The sequence below is a fragment of the Cucumis sativus genome, chromosome 1, assembly GCF_000004075.3.
Source record: "Cucumis sativus cultivar 9930 chromosome 1, Cucumber_9930_V3, whole genome shotgun sequence".
Taxonomy (NCBI): domain Eukaryota; kingdom Viridiplantae; phylum Streptophyta; class Magnoliopsida; order Cucurbitales; family Cucurbitaceae; genus Cucumis; species Cucumis sativus.
The window spans coordinates 4,551,078-4,576,069 of record NC_026655.2 but is presented as its reverse complement, the minus strand read 5'-3'; the positions used below and the strand labels follow the sequence as shown (position 1 = coordinate 4,576,069).

The 24,992-nt window shown below is 34.7% G+C and overlaps 6 protein-coding genes and 1 non-coding gene across 12 annotated transcripts; 1 reads left to right on the top strand and 6 right to left on the bottom strand.

The window, feature by feature from the left end:
* Positions 1-531: 531 nt before the first annotated feature.
* On the bottom strand, positions 532-1,606 carry LOC101221753 (uncharacterized protein At3g17950). Its single transcript, XM_031883965.1, has 2 exons — positions 1,265-1,606; positions 532-1,179 (listed from the first exon to the last, which is right to left on the bottom strand). Exons 1-2 carry the CDS (start codon positions 1,589-1,591, stop codon positions 697-699), a joined length of 810 nt encoding a protein of 269 aa, XP_031739825.1. The 5' UTR covers positions 1,592-1,606; the 3' UTR covers positions 532-696.
* A 455-nt stretch (positions 1,607-2,061) lies between these two features.
* Positions 2,062-5,702, bottom strand: LOC101221521 (putative nuclease HARBI1). 3 transcript variants are annotated; one of them, XR_004215999.1, is made up of 6 exons: positions 5,413-5,702; positions 4,290-4,747; positions 3,988-4,213; positions 2,884-2,927; positions 2,240-2,609; positions 2,062-2,164 (listed from the first exon to the last, which is right to left on the bottom strand). XR_004215999.1 is itself a non-coding variant. In XM_031883959.1 (5 exons), exons 2-5 carry the CDS (start codon positions 4,731-4,733, stop codon positions 2,322-2,324), a joined length of 1,002 nt encoding a protein of 333 aa, XP_031739819.1. In that variant the 5' UTR covers positions 4,734-4,747; positions 5,413-5,702; the 3' UTR covers positions 2,062-2,321. The 3 variants fall into 3 exon arrangements, 2 of the variants coding, with proteins under 2 accessions (XP_031739819.1, XP_004137507.1); XM_031883959.1 differs by having other exon boundaries at positions 2,062-2,609; XM_004137459.3 differs by lacking the exons at positions 2,062-2,164; positions 2,240-2,609; positions 2,884-2,927 and adding an exon at positions 3,035-3,859 and having other exon boundaries at positions 5,413-5,698.
* Positions 5,703-7,162: 1,460 nt separating this feature from the next.
* Positions 7,163-10,557, bottom strand: LOC101221283 (vacuolar protein sorting-associated protein 26C). Its single transcript, XM_004137458.3, has 11 exons — positions 10,399-10,557; positions 10,226-10,318; positions 10,047-10,111; positions 9,643-9,697; positions 9,255-9,341; positions 9,021-9,105; positions 8,846-8,941; positions 8,489-8,673; positions 8,308-8,396; positions 7,645-7,744; positions 7,163-7,571 (listed from the first exon to the last, which is right to left on the bottom strand). The coding sequence occupies exons 1-11, from the start codon at positions 10,450-10,452 to the stop codon at positions 7,518-7,520; spliced, it is 963 nt and encodes a 320-aa protein (XP_004137506.1). The 5' UTR covers positions 10,453-10,557; the 3' UTR covers positions 7,163-7,517.
* An 806-nt stretch (positions 10,558-11,363) lies between these two features.
* LOC101221047 (ERAD-associated E3 ubiquitin-protein ligase component HRD3A) lies at positions 11,364-15,288 on the top strand. Its single transcript, XM_004137457.3, has 6 exons — positions 11,364-12,026; positions 12,237-12,725; positions 13,171-13,386; positions 13,563-13,886; positions 13,984-14,226; positions 14,586-15,288. Exons 1-6 carry the CDS (start codon positions 11,478-11,480, stop codon positions 14,799-14,801), a joined length of 2,037 nt encoding a protein of 678 aa, XP_004137505.1. The 5' UTR covers positions 11,364-11,477; the 3' UTR covers positions 14,802-15,288.
* Positions 15,289-15,422: 134 nt separating this feature from the next.
* On the bottom strand, positions 15,423-20,323 carry LOC101220814 (protection of telomeres protein 1a). 4 transcript variants are annotated; one of them, XM_011652515.2, is made up of 10 exons: positions 20,082-20,323; positions 19,575-19,711; positions 18,990-19,179; positions 18,633-18,697; positions 18,260-18,345; positions 17,209-17,484; positions 17,045-17,121; positions 16,876-16,934; positions 16,273-16,425; positions 15,423-15,984 (listed from the first exon to the last, which is right to left on the bottom strand). In XM_011652515.2, the coding sequence occupies exons 1-10, from the start codon at positions 20,206-20,208 to the stop codon at positions 15,772-15,774; spliced, it is 1,383 nt and encodes a 460-aa protein (XP_011650817.1). In that variant the 5' UTR covers positions 20,209-20,323; the 3' UTR covers positions 15,423-15,771. The 4 variants fall into 4 exon arrangements, with proteins under 4 accessions (XP_011650817.1, XP_004137504.2, XP_011650821.1 ...); XM_004137456.3 differs by having other exon boundaries at positions 15,423-15,981; XM_011652519.2 differs by having other exon boundaries at positions 19,575-19,964; positions 20,082-20,238.
* Positions 19,857-19,953, bottom strand: LOC116401873. Its single transcript, XR_004214276.1, has one exon. It is a non-coding gene; the product is annotated as a small nucleolar RNA snoR113 (small nucleolar RNA).
* Positions 20,324-20,910: 587 nt separating the features above from the next.
* Positions 20,911-23,162, bottom strand: LOC101220577 (protein C2-DOMAIN ABA-RELATED 4). Its single transcript, XM_011652506.2, has 4 exons — positions 22,707-23,162; positions 22,090-22,185; positions 21,709-21,991; positions 20,911-21,242 (listed from the first exon to the last, which is right to left on the bottom strand). The coding sequence occupies exons 1-4, from the start codon at positions 22,890-22,892 to the stop codon at positions 20,992-20,994; spliced, it is 816 nt and encodes a 271-aa protein (XP_011650808.1). The 5' UTR covers positions 22,893-23,162; the 3' UTR covers positions 20,911-20,991.
* Positions 23,163-24,992: the final 1,830 nt, after the last annotated feature.

The following is a 24,992-nucleotide window of genomic DNA, read 5'->3' as shown; positions in this document are numbered from 1 at the left end:
TTATTGGATTTTAACTTTTTATCCTCTCCCCAAATAAATCCTTTGGCATTTTTTGAAATGAAAGGTCACATTTCCATTGATATGGATGGTTCCCTTCCCACCTTCAATTTCTTACTTGTTACTTTAAAATATGGCCCAAAGCTTTGCACATTAGCATTCCAAATCTTTGGGTATACTTTTTCTTCCTATTCTATTTTATTGTATGTTTATTTGGTTATAATCGTATTCCAATTATATTTTTAATTGATAGTTTAAATATATGCTTTGATCAAGAAATCAAAGGTTGGAACATTTATTCAAAAGCTTAGTAACTTTACATGGTTAAGATAAAAGAATAGTTTAAAGTTTAATTAGGAGTTAAACAAATAGTTAATTTAGTATTTGAGAACCACCTTGATGATATCAAATATGTTTGTTATGATTGGAAAATTATAAATTTGAATATTTTGCTCAAACATATTTCATAAGATCTAATTGTCAATTTTCTTTTTATTATTTTGAAAAAGGAAAAAGAGGATAGAACTTGTGAGATGATTAAAGGAAATTAAAAGAAAAAATAAAGAAAAAGAAAGAGGGGTCACCTACACAAATAAAGGTGACATTTTTTTTTTCTTTTTTTCTTCCACATTAATTAAAAGCATTTGATTAATTAAATATAATATAATATTTTAAATATGCTGAACAAATCAAATCCCGTTAACCGGCACCGCCGCTACAAATTCCGGTCAGTGATACAGAAAATCGGCATAAAGTGGCGGCCCCCGACGTGTCTTCCTCCGTTTGCGCGGGTGGAAGAACTCTTCCATCGGCGAATAAAGAACGACCATTCCTCTGTTGATCCGCCGCAACCACGCCTTCCAGATCCACCGCGTTGCCGTAGAAGGCACCATCCCCAAATCTCCGTTCCACTTCAAGAAACTCGCCTAAAGACGCCGGCTTGACGCCGTCATCCCTACATAGTCTCCACCACCGCCGTTTCCGATCTGCAACCAGCGCCGGTGCCATCGTCGTTTTCCTCTTTGTCTTCTTACTCTTACGAGAACCTCCGCCTGCGGTGACCGTTGCGGCGGTGTGTTGATCTCTGTTCTGGGAAGGGACTCGGAAAGTAATCGCCGGGAAGCTGACCCCCATTAGAGTCCCTAAGCTCGTACTCCGGTCATGGAAGAACGAACCCGTAGACTGCAAAAAAAGGATGTGAATTTCCCAAAATAAAAAACAGAGTAAAGAATGTGAAAATGAGAGAAAAGGGATGGTGGGGGTAGACCTCAGTGTCGAGATCGGAGGAGGAAATGGATGAATTGGTGGGAGAAGACGGCGGCGGTAACAGATCGTTGGCCGGATTCAACATCTCTTTTCGCTCTCTCTGAATAGAGAAGCTGAGAGTGAAATTCGAATGAGAAATAAAAACAGAGGAAGAGGAAGAGGAAGAAGAAGAAGAAGAAGAAGAAGATGATGATGATAGAGAGAAGGAATCGAAGGAGAGAGAAAGAGAGGTGAAAAATTGAAATGGGGATTTGAAATGATTGTTAGTGCAGCCTTTTTCTCTTTTCTTCTTACCCTTCCTTTTTATTATTCTCAATTTTGTCCTCATTTTTGAAAAAAAGAAAACATTAATGTATTGAATATAATATATAAGTTGTGATAATGTATCAATAAACAATACATTATTGTATTATATTGTATGCACTGCATGAGTTTGTATAATTTATATCCATATGATTCAAAAGAATGAATTTTATATTGCTAAACTATAATGACACATCAAACATTTTCTGAGATTTTTAGCCAAAGGGTAGTTTTGAATTAACTAACGAAAATGAGGTAATAATCAAGTTTGGAGATTTTTAAAAATGTTACCCATTATAAGAGGTCAAGATTGTGGGTTTATCATAATAAAGTGAGTATGTAAGTTTTGCCCTTTTGATTTTGGGTTAAAATGAGAAGAACACATGATCCCAAAATTCTAGATTTGTCTAATTGCAAATTACAGAGAAGTACATAAAATAGAAAGAGGAAAGATGGTAAAAGAAGAGAGAAGAGAGAAGAGAGAAGAGAGAGAGGTGACATAAAGAAGAAAGAAAGGTCAACTAAAATGACTGACCAATGAAGCAGAGGAAGTCAGAGAATCCAATAAATACAAAACCGCAAAGCTCACTCCCCCACACTATAAAATAGCCATTAATACATCAGAATGTAAGTAAAAGTAACATGCTTTGTCTATCTTCACTTCAAATCTTACCATTTCATCACAGTACAACCATCATTCATCCATTGTATTTGAATTGACTTGAAATAGGATGGTAACATCTTGATTATTTATTCTAAAAGAAAAAAAAAAAAATTACTTCAAATGATGTGTTTGAACTATTTGATTCAAAAAAACAAGTACATAGATCCAACCGTTTTGAAGCCCCACCCCATCTGAGAGGTACACCACCATGACACACATTGTCAACAGATCGAAAGCAAACTACAGGAGGTATGGAATTTTGGGGTGCTTTCAGATGGAAGCCAAATGAATGTAGCAGTAGAAAAGAAACAAAAGTAGAGAAGAATACAGCTCGTGATCTGAGAAAGACATGGTTGCTCTTGCAAGTAACGCCAGTTGCCTTTCCTTCAAAAAAGTGAACCACGTTCTCAGTCATAATTCAACTCAACCAGGCATGCACATATTCATCTCTTTGGGGGTGTATGATTTATAAAAACATTGGATTAAAACAACATCCACTATTGTCTAAAAGAAGCAAATATTAATCAATCACATTCAGATAACTCTGGCCCATCACAACAACCGTCCTCAATGCCCTGCATCGAGAGTCAAATAATTTCAATGCATACAATACAAATATCAGTCAGTCAGCTAAAATCTTCAAGAAGGCTAACCTGGTAGTGCTTCCTTAGCAGCAGTTCTCGAGAATTGGACTTTCCTAAGAGAAAAAACAAGTCCAAGAGAAAATCGACATATTAGAGCCATATTTGTTGCATCAAACTAACACAATTTTAAGAGAGGAAGAGAGAGAGAGAGAGAGAGAGAGATCAGCAGTTATTTTTTATTTTTCTGCAGATATCAAGAATGTGAAAGGTGCAAAATTCTCCTGTGATTGTCGCATTTGGAACATCAATATTGTATTACAAACAAAATGAGCATTAGAAACTATGGGCCCCTTCATACACCCTATGTAGTAGTATACTTGTGCAAATACCTGAGGAACAAGTCCACTATTATATTCCTTTCATATGAACATAGTAAGGTCAATATACACCTTCAAAATCAGACCCCATTTGTGTATTTCTTATGTTCCTGAAGACTATCTGACCTAACTTGGAAGCTATGATAACGTAAATTCAATTTACATGGGTGATATATCATTAATGTAGTCACTCCATATTTCAGCTGCAATACTATCTCGCAGCTGTGATGTAATTTCTAATTCTTCTGTCTCAAAAGCAACGTCCACAATTGGAGTTTCAATATTTGCTGTCAGCTGTTCTGCTTCCAATTGAGGCAATGAGTCCTCCATATGTGGAACATGATCTTGTTCATATAATCTAAAGAACCAATCATCGGGGTTCTCCCTTCGAATGTAATTGTGAATCGCACATGTCGCAACGACCAATTTAACTTGTGTCTGTAACGGGTAAGGAGGAGCTGACAATAGTATGGGGAAGCGCGCCTTTAGAGCTTCAAAAGTTCTTTCGGTTGCATTGCGCAACAACGAATGTCGTAGATTAAATAGCTCTTTGGCATCTTGCGGATGATAACCACCAGGATATTCCTTTGATTGATAGGTGATATCATGATAGGGGGCAACAAAACCAGGCATGTTCATATATTTTTGGTCCACAAGGTAGTATTTACCTGCAATTCAATAATATTAGCCCAAAAATGGCCAGAGAGCAACAGCCTGACCATTCAAATACCATTTCTACTATACAAGGCACACTAAAACTAGGAGATTCATGATTATCCTCTTAGAATACACGCACCTTCAGGAACATGTAGTTTGTTTCTCCTAGTAAGTGCTGAATTCAGAACCTGCAAATCGGATGCCGATCCTTCCCATCCTGCTAGAACATAATGGAACTTGAGGTCAAATGAGCATGCTGCCAAAACAATTTGAGAGAGTTGTCCATTCTTATTACGAAAAGGTCCTTGCTCATCAACACCAACCATCACAGGTATGTGTATGCCATCAATTACCCCCACACAATCCTAAAATAAGACAAGTTAATGAGAGGGTAAGTCACATTGTAGGAAAACACTAGTCAAACTAAAACCACCGTGCTACCTTAAAGTAGGGATAGAATCTTGGATCTTCTAAAATTTCTGGAGGAGGAACATTGGATCCTGGAGGTTGAAAGAAGTCCAATGATATTGCCATAATTGCATTCAATACATTGTTAAAATGGCGGCTTATTGTTTCTCCTGAATATCTGAATAACTCTTGAACTGCTCGTGTCCTAAGATTGTGACCAATAATAAACATGAATATGGCTAGTTGCTCTTCAATCTTAATCCGGTTTGTATGACGCAGTAAGCCTTTGGCTTGCAAAATATCACACAACTTATAGAATACGTGCTTGTCCATGCGGAAATGATCTAAACAACGTTCATTTTGTCCATTGAGTACTTCATCTACAAATTTTGCACCATTAGACACTAGATTATGACTCGGTTCTCTTGGAACATATTTCCCATAAGTTCCATCCTTTTCATCATCAGAACTCTCCATAGTAAATTTAAACTCTGCAGCCAAAGTATGGGAATGTCATCAATTTATTTTCTTTCTTGGAATAAAAAGAATAAATTTGCCATTATATTGGACAAATGAAAGGAAAAAGAGAATTCGAGAGAGAGAGTAAAATGTCATTACGAAAACAAGCACTCAGAAGCTCTTTCCTAATAATCCATCAAGGATAGTACAAGTACAACTATAGATGACAACACACACAATATATTTTTGTAAGAACCTTGAAAAAAATGACAAATACCCAAGTGGTAAAATTTCTGCAGAACAAAAGTTTGGAGTTTCTAATCTGATCACAGGAAATAACAAGGTTATCAGACAAATAAGAATGGCAGGAAAACAAGTCAATCAAATAGAATCATACGGTAGCTACAAAACAACCAAAACCCAACGCTAAAGAGAACTTCTAGAGAGAATAAATAGTAATAAAAATAACAAACAAAAAACACCCACATAATGTTCTTCTATTACATCCCCAGATTGGTTTCCAATAAACAAGAACACCACAGTTAACAGTCAGCAACCACCCGAATTCATCGAACTTTTCCCCAATAGCAACATACCCATTTTCCAAAATACAGTAAGAAAAACAAATGAAGAAGCTAAAAATTCAAATCCTCAGCAATGTCTAAGCAGAGAAAGCAATAAAGGGCAGGAAGCATACATGGAAAGACAGCTCAGGAGGGCGTTTGAACACAAGAAACGGCGTCGGTGAGTGAGGACGAAATGAGGAAGATATGGGTCAAAATGAGTGGAGAGAGGGAAATGGAAGAAGAAAGTGAAAAGGGGGTGGGGGGGGTTTGAAGAAGAGACAATGACAGAGTAGAATCCGTAGGTATAGAAGTAGAATCTGGAAAGAAGGGATATTGGGAGCAGGGATTGTAGAGTTTGCAGGGTTTATCAGCGACTCTGTTTGCTCTGCCATTGGTGTATTTTTATGGTAACTTAATCATACTGTTTTTTGGTTTTAGCTTATAAAGGATATAGTCCGTTTCCATTGGAAAGCCCACCGTAATGCTATCAAATATGAAATATTAGACGAAGCCCATTTTTTCATTTTCTATTTTCTCTCTTTTTTCCTTGAGAAAAAAATCTCAATTTATACCCAAAATTGGATTAATGTTATCAATAATCAATTAAAATTATGGATTATAAAATTATTCCGACATTAAATTAAGTGAAAATGTGATTTCTAGTTATAAATGGATCTTTCTTTACCTCGAAATATCATTCTCATCCAAATTACCGTTATTTATAGGTTTTATTTATTGTGTGTCCATTTCTGGAGTTGATTTGTACTTTTCAAACGATCATTTTGTCTCAACCGAGTAAATAAGTTTTTATTGTCTTTTGTAGTTTCACTTTTGGTTCGTTTCTTTGTTCTCCTCTTTATATGTTTGAAAGTTTTCTTCTATGTTACCATTTATATTAAAACTTTCAGGAGACGTTTGGGTCGTTAATTTCAAGTTGGTAACGTGGACTATTATTATATCACACTCCATATTTAGTGCTATAGTTACCATAGATGATGTTTTCAATCATCATAACATACAATTAACTATTACTACAAATACTGAGTATTACAAACTACAAACTATTTTACAATTACGATGACAAAAAAACAAACGGTAGCTTAAACTTTAAATACCAAAATAAGATTTCTTCCTTTATGAATGCTTCAAGAAATTAGGCAATTGAGACCTTTAGTTTAGAGGATGTTAAGTTTGTTGATTTAAATTAGTGAATGTGGAATATGATTAGACGTGCAAGTGTAAACATGCTAGAAAATAGGTTCATATAAAATACCAATTTCTTTTTCCTTTTCCACATTCATACAGAAGCAAACAAAGGAACATTATCAAATTACGTCTTTGTATAAGATTGGCTTGCTATAGAATCTTAATTGATAACGTTTACTCATCTCAAAAGTTTGGCTCCAAATTCAAACAACTAATTAGGAATGAGCATTAGTCGATGAAAAGGATGGAACTCAACCGTTGCATCTAGCCTTAGTTTGTTCTTACAATCAAACAGCCACCTAATATACTACTGACGATTGTCTATCAGTTTAGGTCAGTTTAAGTCTTTAGATTTCTTTAAAAAAAAAAATTGGTTTGTCAATCTATCATACTCACTTCTAATAAAAATACCCGTGATATAAATTCAAATCTATAAATAGAGTTTATTCCTCTTTTTTCCTTTATGTGGCTAATAAGAGTAAGAATTTCACCAGTCTTAGCAGCCGAGTGACTTATTCTCGTTGAAAATACAAGTGCAATTAAGAAAATCCATCATAATTTTTTTTAACTCCTAAAAATTTTCAACTTGATACCAAATATACACCACGATCTAAAAAAAGTCCTAATGACATTTATTGTAGGACGGGAAAAAACATTCACTAAACGATTTGCATATTTGAGGGAGAAAAATCAATACACGACTAGAAAAATCAATACTACAATCATCTATTGTTTGGCTTGACACATCAACATGTAGAAGTTGCTAACATACGTACAAAGTCTACCAATATTACAAATGACTAGTGTTCGCACTACTAATATTACAAATGACTAGTGTTCGCACTACTAATATTACAAATTACTAGTGTAAATCGGGAGTTCGATACTTTATGCAGAACAAAAAAATCCCCATAACATTAGTACAAATGAGTACACAACACTTGGTCTTTAGCATGATTTTCTTCACCTGCTGCTTTTTAAAATTTACATCATCCAACAGACACAAATGACAATATAAGGATTCGTTGATCTAATCGTCTGACCGACATCGAAGAAGCTCCATGGGTAGAGATTCAATTGCAAGCTAGAGTTGAGAACAAGAGAGCATGTTAGATTAGTTAAACAAGACAACAAGAGAAAGTCCAAGAGATGCTCACCCATAGCCTTGGAGTTCTTGGATCAGTCTTGGGATGTAACTTTGATAGCTCTGATTGAAAGGTTATAACGATGTAGACTTTAAATTCAATTGAAAATGGACTGTCATAAACGATTAGGACAAGTTATTAGTCAAATATAAACCACACTTTCAACAAGATCTGATACCAACCATAGAGAGAGAACTTAGAAGGGGAACAAGTTGTTTCCAATCATCAACCAAATAAAATTATTCGACATAATATCTTCTTTTTACAATCTAGACCAACTTACGATCTTCTAAGACAACTCACATAACCTTGCAACATTCGAGTGTCAAGAAAACTTATAGGAAATTTGATCCTAAGTAGGTGGTCATCATGAATTGAAACCATGATCTCTTTTCCATTTATTAAGACTTTGTCTCTTTTTTTACCACTAGGTCAACCCACGATAGTTTGACATAATATTAAACGATTTCAACAGAATGCTGAACTAAACTCCGAATTTAATACCAATACTTTAAATATCCCCATCCAATGGGTGAAGCCATCATGAAGAGCTTCATTCAGAAGCATCTACTCCTTTTTTTTTTTAAGTGGAAGGTTCAAATCTCCCCGAATTCCTTGTTATTGAAAAGAAAAAGACAAAAAAAGGGTTGAAGAGTTATAGTATTTGCAACTCACCCAGCAAAGACTGTTGGGCAAGTCAAAAGGCGGGGTAGTATAACATAAATAGGCAGAGTAATGTTGCGACATACATCTCCGTCTGCTATCTAGTGAAAAACAAGAAATAAAATCAGAATTTTATACGAAACTTTGTTCGGCCAAAAACTAATGTATGCTGAGAAGATGTGATGGCACATACTTGGGTAGTTTGGATCACAGATGTTTCAGTTATGATTCTCTCTCCAAGAATAACAGATTCGACGCGACACAAGTGAATGTCAATTGAATTAATGGGGACTGCAGATGTTTCAACGATTAATTCACCAGTGAGGGGGTCTGAAAGAGAGCACAGAGTTGACATTTTCCCAGTAACTCGAAAGCCACCTATAAAGAAGTACCCCCATCAGCAAAAGGATACGTAAAAGTACAAAAACTAAAGTAGTAATTGTTCTTTGGCTTGTATGCAAATATTCCTATGTGAAAATAAAATAAAATAAAATCACACCTGATAAAAGCATAAAACATGAAAGAAAAGCAACAATAATAATGAAAATACCTGATCTTAGTTCAGGAAGTAGTGGATGCCTTTGTGTATCCTGAGTGATGTAAAAGATGACCATCTCAGAGGACAGCGGCCGCTCAAGGAAATCAGCTGGTACAGAACAAAAGGAAATTTTAATTTCATATATTTGAGTTAAATACATAACAGTGAAGGGTCAACTAAAGCATACCTGTATCACTTTCAACTATAAACTCCATCGTGGCAGATAATGACTTGTGTAGGTACCCTCTGCTTATATCTACAGTTACTAAATACTATCATATTATTCAGTAATTGACAAATATCAGGTTCGTGTTATGAGAAATCTCATTTCTTTTTGGAGCGGGAAGTGAATAATAGTGAAAACCATGCCATTTAGCATTCTCATAGTCTGAAGCAAAATAAAAAGATTCACAACACTCACCTGAATGTTAATGTCAGTTCCATGAAAAGTCTCGTAATATTTTCCCAAGTTTTCGTTTGGCTGTCTCAGGATTACGGAAAATGGAATCTGGAAAGATTTTGAGAGAATTCATTCAGTTGACTATCTGAAAACTGAAAGTGCAGGCAACAAATAAGCGAACATCTATCGGTACGGTATATAGACCATTTGTAAGAGGATGTGAGGGTCAAGAAGATATGCTGTGAGGGTACAAGTATAACCATACATAATAACAATAAACATCACATGCAATTATGCAACAAAAATTAAATATTTGTCCAAATTGAACTCAACCATAAGAGAATAAACATATCAAACATTGATTCATGTAACAATGTCGAGATTTCATAGCTCTCAACAGCTAATTTACCTCGTTTGTACCTGAAGCAAGCTTTCCAGATGGGCTAACCAAAATGCTCCTATTCCTATTATTATGAGAGTGGAGGAAACAAAATCAATTGAAGAGCAAGATAAAGTATAACCGTTGGATAAGTAAAATAAAAAAATGATGCAATAACCATTTCCAATATAAATTTCAGGTCGGAACACTAGTGGAAGCACTAAATTCCTCAATACCTAACCATATCCTAAATGATTTCATATAGTATTGCTTATAATGTCATCTGAAATTATGTAATCGATATAGAGATTGCTATCGTCTTCAAAAATTGGAACAAATTTGCAATCAAATTCAAATATTACATGACTTTCGTATACTAGTACACCTAAAGAATCCAGAATTCACTTAAAACAACGTAAAAAAAGCCAACTCACACTATCGAAATAGGCTTGATAACACCGTAAACCGACTCAATAACACCTGCAGATCCTCCACGAACCTTTTCCCCCATGAAATGCATCCAATGGATGAAGAAAGAGAATAAAGTTACGATTACATGAAAAGCAATAATCCTCCATGATTCTGTCACTCAACAAGTGCTTCTTTCTAATACCTGCAAATTGACGGATCCATTGAGAGCAAGGCGAATTCCAGAATGGGAAATCGAGGAGCGAGAATTGACAATGATTTGGCCTTGAAGATGTTCCTGAACAACATCGTAAGAGCGATAGTAATGGATTAGTTGAATGAAGATGAAAGAGATGAAGATTGAAAGAGAATTCTTACAGAAGGCCGGTAGATACGATTAGTTCGAGAAAGCTTGAGCTCTACCACCGGCATTGCAACTCCCGAAAGCAAACACCGCCAGCGCCAAGTGAAGAAGACGATCGCTTAAGGGAAAACTATTATATGGGTTTGCTAGTTGACCCTTCTACTTAATATTAATTCGCTAGATTACCCCCAACATTTACCATAATAACGAATTTGCACAAAACTTTATGTGTCAATCCCAACATAGCTTAGTTAATTATTTCAACTTCTTAGACTATTTCTTAAATTATTTTGTCATTAACCAATCAATACTTTTATATCATTTTTGTTAGTTGGAGAGATTAATTTCAAGTTGGGCTTAAACTTCCCCATCCAACTTTCTATTTTAATCTACTATTAAACTTATATTTTTTTGAGTTGTTTTCATTCGTTAAAATATCGATGTAATTCATCCTTTCATATAAAGTATTTTTATAGGAGTTTTATTCAATTAGACCTTTTAATTTATCAATAATTTTATTATAATTATACGAACTTGTACCACAAGTTAATATTTGATAAAAAAAAACGTTAATATATTTATAAAACTAAATTTTATATACTAAATTTTATATATTATTAACATATATTCATTTTCTTCTAAAATATATAAATTTAGAACTCATAATGTATAATCAAAACCGTTGATATTATTAAATGTTTTGAAATTAAAAGGAATTATGTTTTATTTTTACATTATCATTGTTTTTTCTTTAATAAAAATTTTAAATTATATTACAAAAAGTTTTAAAAGTATTTATATAAGTAAAGAAGAATGATAAATATAAAATTTAAATGAAATTGAATGGCATTATTGTAAGAAAAGAAAAATTAACAGTTGTGATTACGTGGCGAGATTCTATTGGAGGAGTGAGAGTACCTGACGTGTAAGCGCCGGATTTCATCGTCGTCGTCTAATTTTGCATCAAAGGGTCGAATGTACTCTCAGGTCATCAAAGATCTTTCGCCTAATTCTACATACCTTCTTCTTCATCTTCATCATCTTCTTCTTCTTCTTCTTCTTCTTCAAGAACTCAATCAAAATTCATATTAGAATGCAATTGCAAACTCGTAGACTTCAATTAATTTTTTTAATTTTATGTCTATCTTCTCTCTTCATCAACGCCCGTCCCTTTCTCATCGTCATCTCTCAAGATGACCTCAAGGATGGCGCTCCACCGGACGACTCCTCCGATTCCGCCAACTCCGACTCCGCCGATTGGGACGAGTTCGGTGAACCCGAATCTCAAAATTCCGCCTTGGAACTGGACCCCGGTTCTTGGCGCCCCATTTTTGAACCGGATTCCACCGCCTCCGCATCCGACTCCGACGCGCCCCAGGATCTGTACTACACTGCTTTAGGGAAAATGATGTCTGCGGTTAGCTCTGGTGACCTGAGGTTGATGGAAGATGCGGTAGCGGATATTGATCAAGCTGTTGCGGAGAGTGGGGATCCGCACGCGCAATCGGTTCTAGGGTTGTTGTATGGAATGGGAATAATGAAGGAAACCAATAAGGCTAAGGCATTTATGTATCATCATTTTGCTGCTGAAGGGAATAAGCAATCTAAGATGGCTCTTGCTTATATTTACTTCAGGCAAGAAGTAAGTCTCACCTCTGAGAACTTCACTTATTGAATGTTGTTCAATTACTGATGGATTTTTTATCTCAGCTGTTGGTTGGCAACATGGGCATGTTGTGTTTGAATTGATGATTTACAAAAAACAATTCTTGATGAAAAGTTGTTATTCCAATAATTTGAATGCATCCAAATTCTTTTTTTTTATTATTGGGTAATTTTTTATTGGTTGCAGATGTATGAGAAAGCAGTCAAGCTTTATGCTGAATTAGCGGAGGTAGCTATTAATAGTTTATTAGTTTCCAAGGATTCTCCAGTAATTGAACCTGTGAGGATCCATAATGGAGCTGAGGAGAACAAGCAGGCCTTGAGAAAGTCTCGCGGAGAAGAGGATGAGGACTTCCAAATTTTGGAATATCAGGCGCAGAAGGGTAATGCTGGAGCTATGTATAGAATTGGGCTATTTTACTACTTTGGACTTAGAGGCTTGAGGCGTGATCATGCTAAAGCATTGTCCTGGTTTTCCAAGGCCGTGGAGAAAGGTGAACCAAAGTCTATGGAATTACTTGGAGAGATATATGCAAGGGGGGCAGGAGTCGAAAGGGATTACACCAAGGCACTTCAATGGCTAACTCGTGCATCTAAGCAGCCGTCATTTACTGCCTATAATGGCATGGGATATTTATACGTTAAGGGTTATGGAGTGGAGAAAAACTATACCAAGGCAAGGTTCCCATTATTTTCTGTTGCAAATACTAACTTAAAACTTCGATTTTCTGTTCTGATATGTTTCTGTTTTGGAAAGATTTTGTGTTGTTAGTTGAATTGCACACTGCACTTACCCATCTATTGTTGTCACCTTACCTTAAACGTGTGTATGTCTGGCAGTCTCTAGCACCGTGACTTTTGACTTTTGCTTCCTCAAAAATAGTTCTTTTTCAATACTGGACTTCTGAATTTATGATGGGCATTGAATTGTCATTTGAGGATGTAAAATAAAGTTGCTCCCATTTTGAACCCCCCATGCATCCCACAACACCCAAAAAAATGTTAATATGGCACCTAAATTACTGTTTGTTTTATTTTCTCCCTCTTCAATTCATTCCACCTACATCGCTTATAACGTGTTTTCATTGCATGTCCTCCAAATGCTACGTCCTGTAACACAGGCCAAGGAATACTTTGAGAAAGCTGCCGAAAACGACGAGTCTGGTGGTCATTATAATCTAGGAGTTATGTATCTTAAAGGCATTGGAGTAAAGAGAGATGTGAAGAAGGCATGTACTCATTTTATAATGGCTGCAAATGCTGGACAACCAAAGGCATTCTACCAGCTGGCAAAGATGTTTCATACGGGTGTTGGGCTCAAGAGAAATATTCCAATGGTAAATTCACTCAACTGCATTTCAAAGCATTTTCACTATGCTCATGTGAGGGGAAAAGGAAAAAGAAATTGGTCCTTCTGGAGTAAACGTCTTAGCAAAAAAGAAATTTGAACTTATTATTAGAAATCACTATATACTACAGATACTTTGATTAATTGAAATTTCAATGGTTTCAGGCTAGTGCATTGTACAAATTAGTTGCTGAACGAGGGCCTTGGAGTTCATTGTCTAGATGGGCATTGGAATCATATCTGAAAAGTGATATTGGCAAGGCATTTTTCTTGTACGCAAGAATGGCTGAGCTAGGATATGAGGTCGCACAAAGCAATGCAGCATGGATACTTGACAAATATGGAGAACAAAGCATGTGTCTTGGAGAATCTGGCTTTTGCACAGATGCAGAAAGACATCAGAGAGCTCATTCTCTATGGTGGCAAGCTTCCGAGCAGGGCAATGAACATGCTGCTTTACTGATTGGGGATGCATATTACTACGGGCGGGTATGTGCTGAGAGTACATGGTTCCCTATTAAATCACAAATGTTTCAAAATCGTGTGTTTGAGATTTTGATCTTTCAACATTTTCTTTTCCACTCAGGGAACTGACGTAGATTATGATCGTGCTGCGGAAGCATACATGCATGCTAAATCCCAACTAAATGCACAAGCCATGTTCAATCTTGGTTACATGCATGAACATGGTCTTGGCCTTCCATTTGATCTCCACCTAGCTAAGCGTTACTACGACCAAGCTCTGGAACTTGATCCAGCTGCCAGGTTGCCTGTCAAGTTGGCCTTAGTAAGCCTTTGGTTAAGAATGAATCATGCTGACAGTTTTCTGGTGGGTTCAATGAACTTCTCTTCTTAACTTCTTTTCTTGCAAAAGTACATTAGCTTCTGGACAAACTAGATTCTTAGCTTTGGAGTGATTCCAAAATAGTTAAAGACTTAAAAATCATTCAGAAAATGCTATAATTATTCAAAACCAATTTCAATAGTATGGAAAATGCGATTAAAAATGTAATTAAATTGGAGGCATTTAAGTTATTTTATCAATGTCAAGGTATCATGGATTAGCCTAGTGGAGGTACACTTGGTTTGGAGACACATGTACTTTGTTAGGTTTCTTTTTCCTTGATTATAAACTAGACGACCTGGATGCTGATCTAATGGGATGTTTATGATATGTGAATAATTTAGGTACATGTGATTGATTCATTGCCAGAAGTGTATCCAAAAATTGATGCATGGGTAGAGGATGTACTGTTGGAGGAAGGAAATGCAACAATTCTAACTCTATTTGCTTGCCTTCTCACTGTGCTATATCTTAGAGAGCGACAACGTAGGCATGCAGCTGTCCGGGCTGCTGAGGCTGTGCCACTACATCCAAATGACCATGTGCCTCCACAAAATTAAATCACTGCCTCTACTTTTGATTGAACCGATAACTGCTTATTTTCTTCTTTTACTTTTCAACGAGAGGTATGAGAATCTTTTCTGCAACGTTATGTACAGGAAATTAGAACTCGACTGCGTAGAAAGGAAAGAGCTGTTGCGTTCTTCGGACTTTCACAACACATAGTAGAGCAAGGATTTCAAGATGTTTATCACCTTCGTCATAGAAAAACAAAGATTTTTTTTTTCTTTTGTGATTTATTACGAGGAAATTCCATTGTAGATTTGTATGAGCTAGCACTTTTTTTTTCTTCTCTTTTTTTTTGCTGATACTACTAATTAAACTTTGTTTACATGGGAATTCTAAGGACTCCTCTCTTCATTTTTCTTTCTTTCTCTTTCAGCAGGCAAGGTTGGTCCCTTGCTCGATTTCTATGTGATATTTAGCTCTCTTTGAACGCCGTAAAGAATTGACTAATTTGGTCAAATAAATTCTTTATTGATATTAGCTTACTTTGTAAAATCTATTCACAAATTATTATTTCTTAGAAATCTTTTATCGGTTGCAACTCAATTCATATAAATTTTCAAGCAATTATATTTCAATAGATTACAAAGTTAAATACCAATACAACAATCTACTTGGATTAATATAACAAGATTTCACAAATTTAGAATTAATTTACTAAATATAGAGTTCAGTCTTTTTAAAAAAAAACACACACAACTATCACAAATTGTCTTAGTTTACTTAATTATGCGAGGCTGCCTAAGAATATACACATATGTATGTATAAATAAAAACGTAGCAAAATTACAACTTAATATGTACACATTTTCTTATAGGAAACTGTATTAAAAAAATTACAAGTTCGTTTCCCAGCTCGGTCACTTTGGCATTCTTTTTGACAAAATGGAAGAGTTTGTCTTTCCATTTGTTTGCTACCGATAAATATCTGAAAGGCTCAAAATCAAGTTGCTTTTTCATCTACTAATCTTCTACTACCAGCCGAGTGCCAAATATTCTGTACTGCCTGCTTCCCAAAACGTCTTGTTTATTTAGGTAATAAGATTTTAAGCAGCATTGCACCCATGGAGGATCTCTTGTACTGGCCTCATTTTTCTCACTAGCCGGAACCCCAAGTAACTTGTTTCGTTTCCTTGTTAAGGCGTCGCTGGATGGATAGCCACCAAAGAATTGCTTCTTGAAAGGATGGATTGAAACAAACAAATGTGAGAAACACGGTGAGAAGAGTGCCAGTAAGTACAACTACATTACTAGAGTCAATACTATGGAGTCAAGAACACGTTGTTCTAGAGAATGAATTATTATCTTCACGAACTAAGGGAAAGAAATGCAGATTGCAACTAATGCAAGAAATGTATTGCTATGACATAACTTATTTCGAATATGATGGAAAGTTCCATAAGTGTCTAATGCCACGTGAGAATCCCAGAATGTATGTAGTATAAATGGTTAAAGAAATCTTACTCCATCTTCCGCATATAATAGAGCATGGATTCTTGCAGTTGGATCTTCTAGGCACAGCCTAACCCGGTAAATCCCTTCAGGAGAGCGGAAGTCCTTGGCCTGTAATGGATACATTGCTATGACTCGAACCACACATTTGAATTTAGCAGTCGCCTGTCAAGTATAAACCTCATCGATCAAGATAAAAGGTCATGCAGTTTGCAAAAGTGTGTTTCTTTTACGAAATAAACATTTTCATTGAGAAAAAAATGAAAGAAACAATATATTAAAATGAGATGCAATCTTAAACTGGTCCCCAGTAAACAGCCCAACTCAGAGGAGGAACACAGATCATCAAATCAATTGAAATGGTACATATGATCTAAATAAGTAAGCACATGTCCATTCTAAAGATCATTCATTAAACCTAAAACATCCACTTAAGTGCACGACCATTATGTGAAACAAGCAAGCACATGAAAATTTGTGCCGAGGATTGTAGACTTGCATTGAAAAATGCAAAGAAAATAAGCTACACATGAAATTTCTTTAAGTACATAAACCATCAAGAAAACAAAACCTTCCCAACAAACAACCACCACCTGCCATAGACAGATGCAGTACCTTTGGATATGTCAAAACATCCATCAATGTGGCAAACGGTTCGTTGTTGTGATCAACCTCTGTTAAAGGAACGAGATAATAAGAAAAATGCCACCAGAAACAGTTAAAACTATAAATTCAAAGCATGTATGGCAATCAAATAAAATTTCATCGAAATATAACTTCAAACCTGTAACGTGTGAGGGCGAAGGAAAGCACCAAAAAGGAATTCTGCCCAAAACTGATGCTAAACGCTCCTCGTATGATCTAATAATTATTCAAAACCCAAGGTTAAAAGACTGAAACATGAGTCTAACATGTATATTATCTGACATGAGGCAATGAAAAGTTAACCTTTGGCGGAATTGGACGGCAATATCTCCATTTGATGTAAAACGAAGCTTTGAAAATGTTGTCACCACAATTTGGAAAGTTCCAACTTGCATTTCACATAAGACATTCATAAATTTCATCCATTTACCAGTGTTGAGCATGGAAAAACTCTGCTTCTCAATCCCTTTGTCAAAGATCAGCCTCAAGATAGAGCCAACAGGAGGTAATATACATAATATATCTCTTGGCAAAACCAATGGTCCGGATTGATGTGCATAATCAATTTCATTTGCTAGCCTGGGTCATACTAATTATTAACGAAGTTCAACGTAATACAACTTCAATGAAAGCCGAAAGGTAAGTTCACGTAAGGAGAATTAATAGACTCCCCACTCCCAACAAAAAAAAAAGGGAGAAAGAGATTGCATGCATGTGTAGGTAAATATCACAATACATCTTGACTTCAATAGTGAAAGATAACATGAAAGTACAGCTATAGTTTTATTTGCATTCATAATTAAAGATGGTTCCTTATTAGTTCTTTGTTTGAGGAAGGAACAACAATTGTAGACATGGTTCCTTATCAAGAAAGCTCTCGTACGAGACTATCGTTCACAGTGTAGCAATGATTTCTACAACTGCATCCTTCAGGATCATCAAAAATGTTCTTGGCCTTTATTGTATGGTATTTGTTGTATGGCCAGTACATTTAAATAGTGTACCATGTTTTCATTTTTTTCATATCTTCTAGTATGGAATGTTTTAAGTTTATTGGATGCCCATGTATTCTTTCATCTTTCCTCAATGAAAATGTTTTTATTTAATAAAAAGCAAAAGTGTTCATTTAAATATAGTACAAAACCGGACTATTTTGCAAAGATTAGGAAACGTGGTGCATTGTTTTCTTGGAAATGTTACAAAGGCAAAACCCCTGTACCACTTTACTGTTAATATGACATCACTTACCACCAATTCATCATCACAAGAAATGAACTACATCAATTATTAATAGTTGTATTACTAACTAAACATGATATGTTTTCATAAACAATTTTAAGTTTGATGAACTCACCTGGTGTCTATACTGATTGGTTGAGAATCAGTTCCATCCCAAGCAAAAGCGAGAGTCTCGTTATTAGACTCACACATGTAGACAATCTTTTTGTGCACGCACATGAGAGAGATAGAGATGGAGTTAGACTAAATAGGATATAATAAGATGTGTGTTACATTACTTTTAATGATATTATTAAAAGAACCGGTTACCACACCTAACAAAGCCAAAGGAAAGAATTCAAAAAAAAGTCTAGCATTCTTATCTGTAGTGATAAAATCTCTTTTATCACTAAAGATAAAAAATAATAATAAAGTAATAAAAAAAGATCAAAAAATGTCTATTGTAGAATTCATGAAAAAATGTTACGATGAGTTAGATAATTCCTCACCTTGCAGATCAAATTTACATGCTCACTTTCCTTTAAATCCCTAACAAATGAAAAGTTGGTTGATCCTACAAGATTCGAGGATAATTCATTTTATTTTCACTATCCAAGAACTGTTTGGTATTCAAGATTTATATACAATGGCAAATAAACACATATGTTCTTAAACATATACATCTAACATGTGGCATTAAATAAAAGGATGTTATTATTGACCAAAATTTGATCCTTCTGGCCTCTAAGTTGACAAACGCTGTATCTTTTATGAGAAGCACTATAAATAACTGCTTGGATGATACAGTAAAAGAAAGTCAACAATCTAAATTGGTTGTTTGTAAGCCAAACACTTCATTGGCATACCTTCATCAAGTTCGAAATCAACCAGCCAATCCCTCAGACTCTGAATGAACTTTTCATCAAGATCTCTGGGTCGAAATTTTGGTGATGCATCATATGGTAGAAAGCCCGATCCATCTTTTCCCTCATACAAAGCAAATGAAGAAAACTTCTTGTTGAAGACGGCATATATCTCTCCCTTATGAGTTTTCATCTGCAATTGTCACTTGATTTCAGATATAGTCATTGACCACCTATCATTTATATCCATATGAATGAAAAGAAGACAATAACATTGTAATGTAAAAATGCTCAACTGCTCAAGGAGATACAAAAAATTCACTTATTCGTCCAACACCGAATGTAGCAGAAAATGTTTTTTTGAAACTTAATGTACCTAATGTCAAGAAATTTCTTTAAAACATTTATATTTCATACTGAAGTGAAAACAAAATTTATAAGCAAGTACCATACATGTTTAGTTCTAATGATACTCTATGAAGCTAAGAAAACCCCATTACCACTACTCATAAACTAATTATTTCACAAAACATACAAGAAAAAGTACGTCAAAATAAAATATTCATAAGTTTTGAAATTGTCGAGTACCGTGACATGCGAAAGTTCAATGATATCTCCTGCAGAAGCAACACGGGGAAGCTTTTCCAGACTTTCAGCAAAAATATTCGCAGTAATTCCAGGTTTATGATGAGACTGGTCAACAATTTTCACAGCACAAAAGCAATCTACAAAAGTACATAAATGATCTCAAAGTAGACAGAACTCAGTAAAACAAATTGTCTCTCAAAAAAAAACTTAAGAAATTACAAAACAGAGACAGGGATTGATGATAAGAACACTCCTACTTCAAGAAACTGTGAGAAACAATAACTGGCTCAAGAAAAACACCTTACTGCAGACATATCGTCAACCTACTACCATCCAAACGGAAGCAGCCGTAAGTCCGGCCTTTGATTCATCATTGCCAGTAACTTGTTACTAAAATAAAACATGCTTTAAAGTATGAAATAAAACTGCAAGCTATTTCAAGGAGCAAATCCCAGAAACAAAATCCATTTCTATGGCAGGGAACAGAGGAAAAAAGAGGAGAAATACCGGTGCCCTTGGTTCGCCTGGGGAAACTGAACTCGATGATGACGCCGACAATGTTAACCTTTTGGTTTATGGAGGCAATAGCATCTCTGATCTCCATGAATCTGTAGTCATCGCTTCTCCCCGTCATTGTAAGCCTCAGGTTTTGGACGGCGCGACCAATGTCTTAAACCCTTACGGCTTAGGGTTTTATGCTATACCATACGCTAAGCCCATCCCAAGGTTTCCTGCTGCTTTTTCCCGCTTTGTATATCGATCAATGTTATCTTTTTAAAAGAAAAAATATTAGAGCTAATCATATGATTAGTTTCTAAACTCTCTAAAATTGTATCTTTTGTCTTGAGGTTATATTTTTGTCCATTGCTACAAATGTGAAGTTGTATATATTTTCATGTACATATGTGATTGATACGGTAAATGTTTTGATATAAAACATTGTGATCTAGGAGTTGCATCTATTGTTGCATTACAACTATTTGGATCGAGTTGGTCGTCATAAGGTAGTGAGGGATAGTGAACTATTCGTTTTTGTGTTAGTCCACTGATCATAATTTAGTTATGCAACAAGTAATCAAGTAAGTAAGGTGAACTATATGAAAAAGCCACTGAGTTTGAGTTATAGGCAGTTCATACATCATTCTAATGTCAAACACAAATTCAATTACGGAGACACACAGTTAACCTAAGTATGTGGCGACCAAGAGGATTGTCAATAAATCGTTCACTCCATATGTTATTGAAGTTAAATAGTAAAGAACAAAGTCATATTTGGTGTTAATAAATCGTTCACTCCATATGTTATTGAAGTTAAATAGTAAAGAACAAAGTCATATTTAGTGTTAATAAATGTTGATATGCAAGTAACCGATGTGATTCATACCCAACTTAAGTCTATATATATATATAACGCGCCTCATTTCTTATATAAACAACGTTGGAGAATAAGTCTAGACTTGAAGCGATTTACATAATGAAATATGCGTTGTAGACGCCATACAGGTGTCCAAAGCTTCTTTGATGATTTTGTAGGTATCCTCTCAAAACATTCCACATTTGTACTACTTTGAATTGAATTGTTGTCAATCACTTCCACACTTGTAGTACTTTGAATTGAATTGTTGCCACTCACTTCCAACCACGTCGATGTGTTCGTGATCAACGAAGCTATATCATGTTCATCCAAAATCACCAAACCCCACAAATGTATACATGTGGTTCATAAGTTTAAAAATTAGTCAACAACTATATCATTTTCACAGTTTTTTATAATTAAAACAAATCCCAAACTCCAAATCATCATTCTCATGAAAGTCGAATACAAACAAAAGTATAAACGTGTATGCTTTCTTTCTTTGTCCATTATATACGGTCTTCATCGGTACGAGAAGGAGGGAATCAATGTATAAAATTAGTGAAAGAAAATCAAACCAATCCATCAAACACATATACATGAAATTTAGAAGGGCCTTCCATGGTGTAGCATTGGAGTTTGTGGGTCAAAAGCCATAGTGGTTGGGGGTGAGAATGAGTTACATGAAAGATTGGAACAAAACAAAAGGGACCCAAATGAGAATGGATCCCATTGTAAAATAATGAATATTTGTGTGTGTTAATAAGGCATTTTACAAACCTTTAGAACCAGGAAGATCAATCCATTGCAATTGGATTTCGAGTTCTCCACATTCAACATTGCGCAATCTTAGACAAATATTTTGAACAACTTTTCCTTCGTTCCACACAATCCCACTCTCTTCCGCTAGACAATTTTGCCTGCTTGGTTGCACTTTTGTCACTATCGTTCCACTCGGTAACCCTGATAAATCCATCTTCAATGCTTCAATGTATGACCCTATCTCAAACTCTGCGTCGCCCATCTTGTCGTCCATGCTAAATGTGTCATGGTCGTACACCGTCTGCCATATTAATCAAAGTTTAGTTATAATTAAGTTTATTAAAATATACCTTGTTAAAGTATAGAATTGATGAATTATTTAAGAAAAAATCTATGTACCAGCTTGACTAAAGCGTTGGGATCTGTAACCGATAGAGTAAGGTCCTCGTTCCATTCTGGATTAATGTCCTTCTTAATCACACGAGTCTTTAATTTCTGCCAACCAAAAAACAATACATGATTTCACTTTACACTAATCTATCAACTTAACAATATTGTCTTTAGTTTTCTACTTCTTTACTAATTTTTTTGATTGATTAAAAAAAATGCATATGAATTTGGCCTATTCTAAACACAAAAACTACTCTAATGTTACGTAATCATTTAATTTTTTTAATTTTGTTTTTGAAAATTGGACAAGATTCTTAATATCTATGCATAAATTATTAGAAGAAACACACAATTTTCATAATTATAAATTTCTAAATTTGTATCTAATTTCTACTCATAATTAAAAAAAAAAACAAAGTGAAAGATTAAAATCTAAAAATAACTTTATTGTACTAAACAAAGATGCAAATAAATACAAATCGTTACTAAGTCATACCTATATCCATACAAAGTAACGATCAAATAATGTGATATCCAAATTAAACTAAAGTTATGAAACCACATTTCTTCTAAATGCAAATACTAAAAGCTTGACCTCTACATTTCGTAATTAATCTATTGATTACCTGATTAGACATTTTAACAACAATATAAGGATCGCTGCTACGGACGTCACGAACGGCGAGGTTGACGCCACGAATGATCCGAACCCGAAGAAGACCCAACAAGCTTTCCATTAACGACGACGAACAACGCCCTCCCCCTCTACCACTACCGCCGCTGCTCTCTGGGCTTTTTGGTGAATCCCCCATTCCTTTTTCTCTTCTGTATATAAACAAAATATTAATCAACACCGCTTTTCTCTCTCCCCTTCTATTTCTTTTTCTTTTTTTAATTTCCAACTCAAAATTATAAAAACAAAACTGGTAGAGGAGGTTTCCAGTCACCCAAAAAAGAAAAGAAGAATGAATGATTTTGGGGTTTTGTTTGATTTTAGGTTTATTGTTGGGGGGAGAAAAATGAGAGAGAAAAAAAAAAGGAAACAATGGGGATTTGAAATGAAATGAATTGGATGGGTGAGGGGAGAGATGAGAGTTGGGGATTGAAGAGTAAGTAGGTTTGGGATGACCGGGAGATCCGGTTGCCAGGGGAAATTATATGATTACCGTTTGTTTAAGCGGTTGTTATTTCCTGTGGACTCTTTGACTCAATCTGCTTCATCAATCTTACCCCTAAATTTCGCTCTCTATTTTTGTACTCTTTTTAATTTGTTAATTTTTACAGCTTAGTGTATATATTGATTAGTTAATGGTATACAAGATTGGTTGATAAGGAATATGGTTGGTAAATATATTATTCAAAGTTACCCTTTGCATTATCGAGAGAAAAGGGCAACTAACAAAAGTGGGTTTAAAGGATATGTATTGTTTGTGTCAACTTGGTAAGACCAAGTGTAAGGTTTGAACACGTAGATGAAGAATTTGTGTTTGATGCATGAAATCTACTCTTGTGCGTGTGTATATAACCAAACAAATATAGCTAACAAGGGTTTGGGAGAATTGTGTTTTTTGGGCCTGGATACTCTCTACATTCATGAATATGGGCTACAAACCCACAAGAGGAGTTGGGCTTTTCTATATGCTTTCCAGCCCATGGATGTCTTGGTCATTTAATGCTCAAATAGTGTTATTTTTATTACTAATGCTAAAATACCATTGATATTAATATCATAGTTTACAAAAAAAAAAAAAAAAAAAAAAATCACACCCTTCTCAACTATATCTCCTATAAGAAGTGTGAGTTATTTTGATTCCTTCAACGTGGGATTCTTAATGTCTCAACACACCTCCTCAAAATAACGTCTTTTTGAGTTTTCATATCTCGATCGAATCTCAATATATTAGACCAAATACTTGTTTCGCTTTATGATAGCATGAGATTCAATACTCTTCATCCATAATGAGATTCTCACACGGGTCGAATAAATATGTTGTTATCTTTTTTTTTCTTCGTTCAACAAGAAATACATCCTCATCCAATGTAAGAACACATTCTACGTATCCATTATGTAAGAGTTTATGGAAAGTTAATAAGGTGTTGAGTTTAATTTTTTGTGATGTTTTTTTGTCCAGCACAAATTCGTTTTGATTTTCCTTTTGGAAGGAATACAATAAATAAAGTTATATTAAAAAGTTAAACTGTTTTGTACTTCAATTAATTAGTGAAGGATAAAATTCCATAGATGGATTCGGTCAAATTTGTCTTGAATTTTGAATTAAGTACTTCACTATTTTATAATCTTAATTAAACAACTTTAAAATCACTACCAATTAATTATTTTTTTAAAATCCCTTTATTTTTACCTTTTACTCTGCCCACGAAATAATGTGGTAGAAGAAAATACAAAATGTTCAATAAACAAACATAATTTAAATATATAAAAAAAAAAGTGTAAAATTAAATTTAAAAAAAGGAAAGGAATAAATCAATAAATAAATAAAAGAAATATCCGTTGGTTACAAAATGTGGACACGTAAGACTCTCTTTTCCATGTAATCTCTTTTCAAATCTCTCTTTTTGATCAATTTTTTCTCTTTACTCCTTGTCGTCTCTTCCTGTGAAAGTGTGAAATGATAATCCAACTTGCTTAATATTATTATTAAATTAAACCTTTAATTATCAATTAATCTCTCTCGTATATATATATACACACACTACTACTTTTAACACTTGGGATATGTCTCATACTTCAAACATTTTTCTATGCTATCATATGTCACATTCATACGTAAATTTTTAATACGAGCACAATAATTACTATAATTAATTTTAAATTATTGTAAACCCTAAACCCTATATAGAAAAATAAAAACAAAAGCATGATTCGATTTGATTTGATTTATTATTCACTT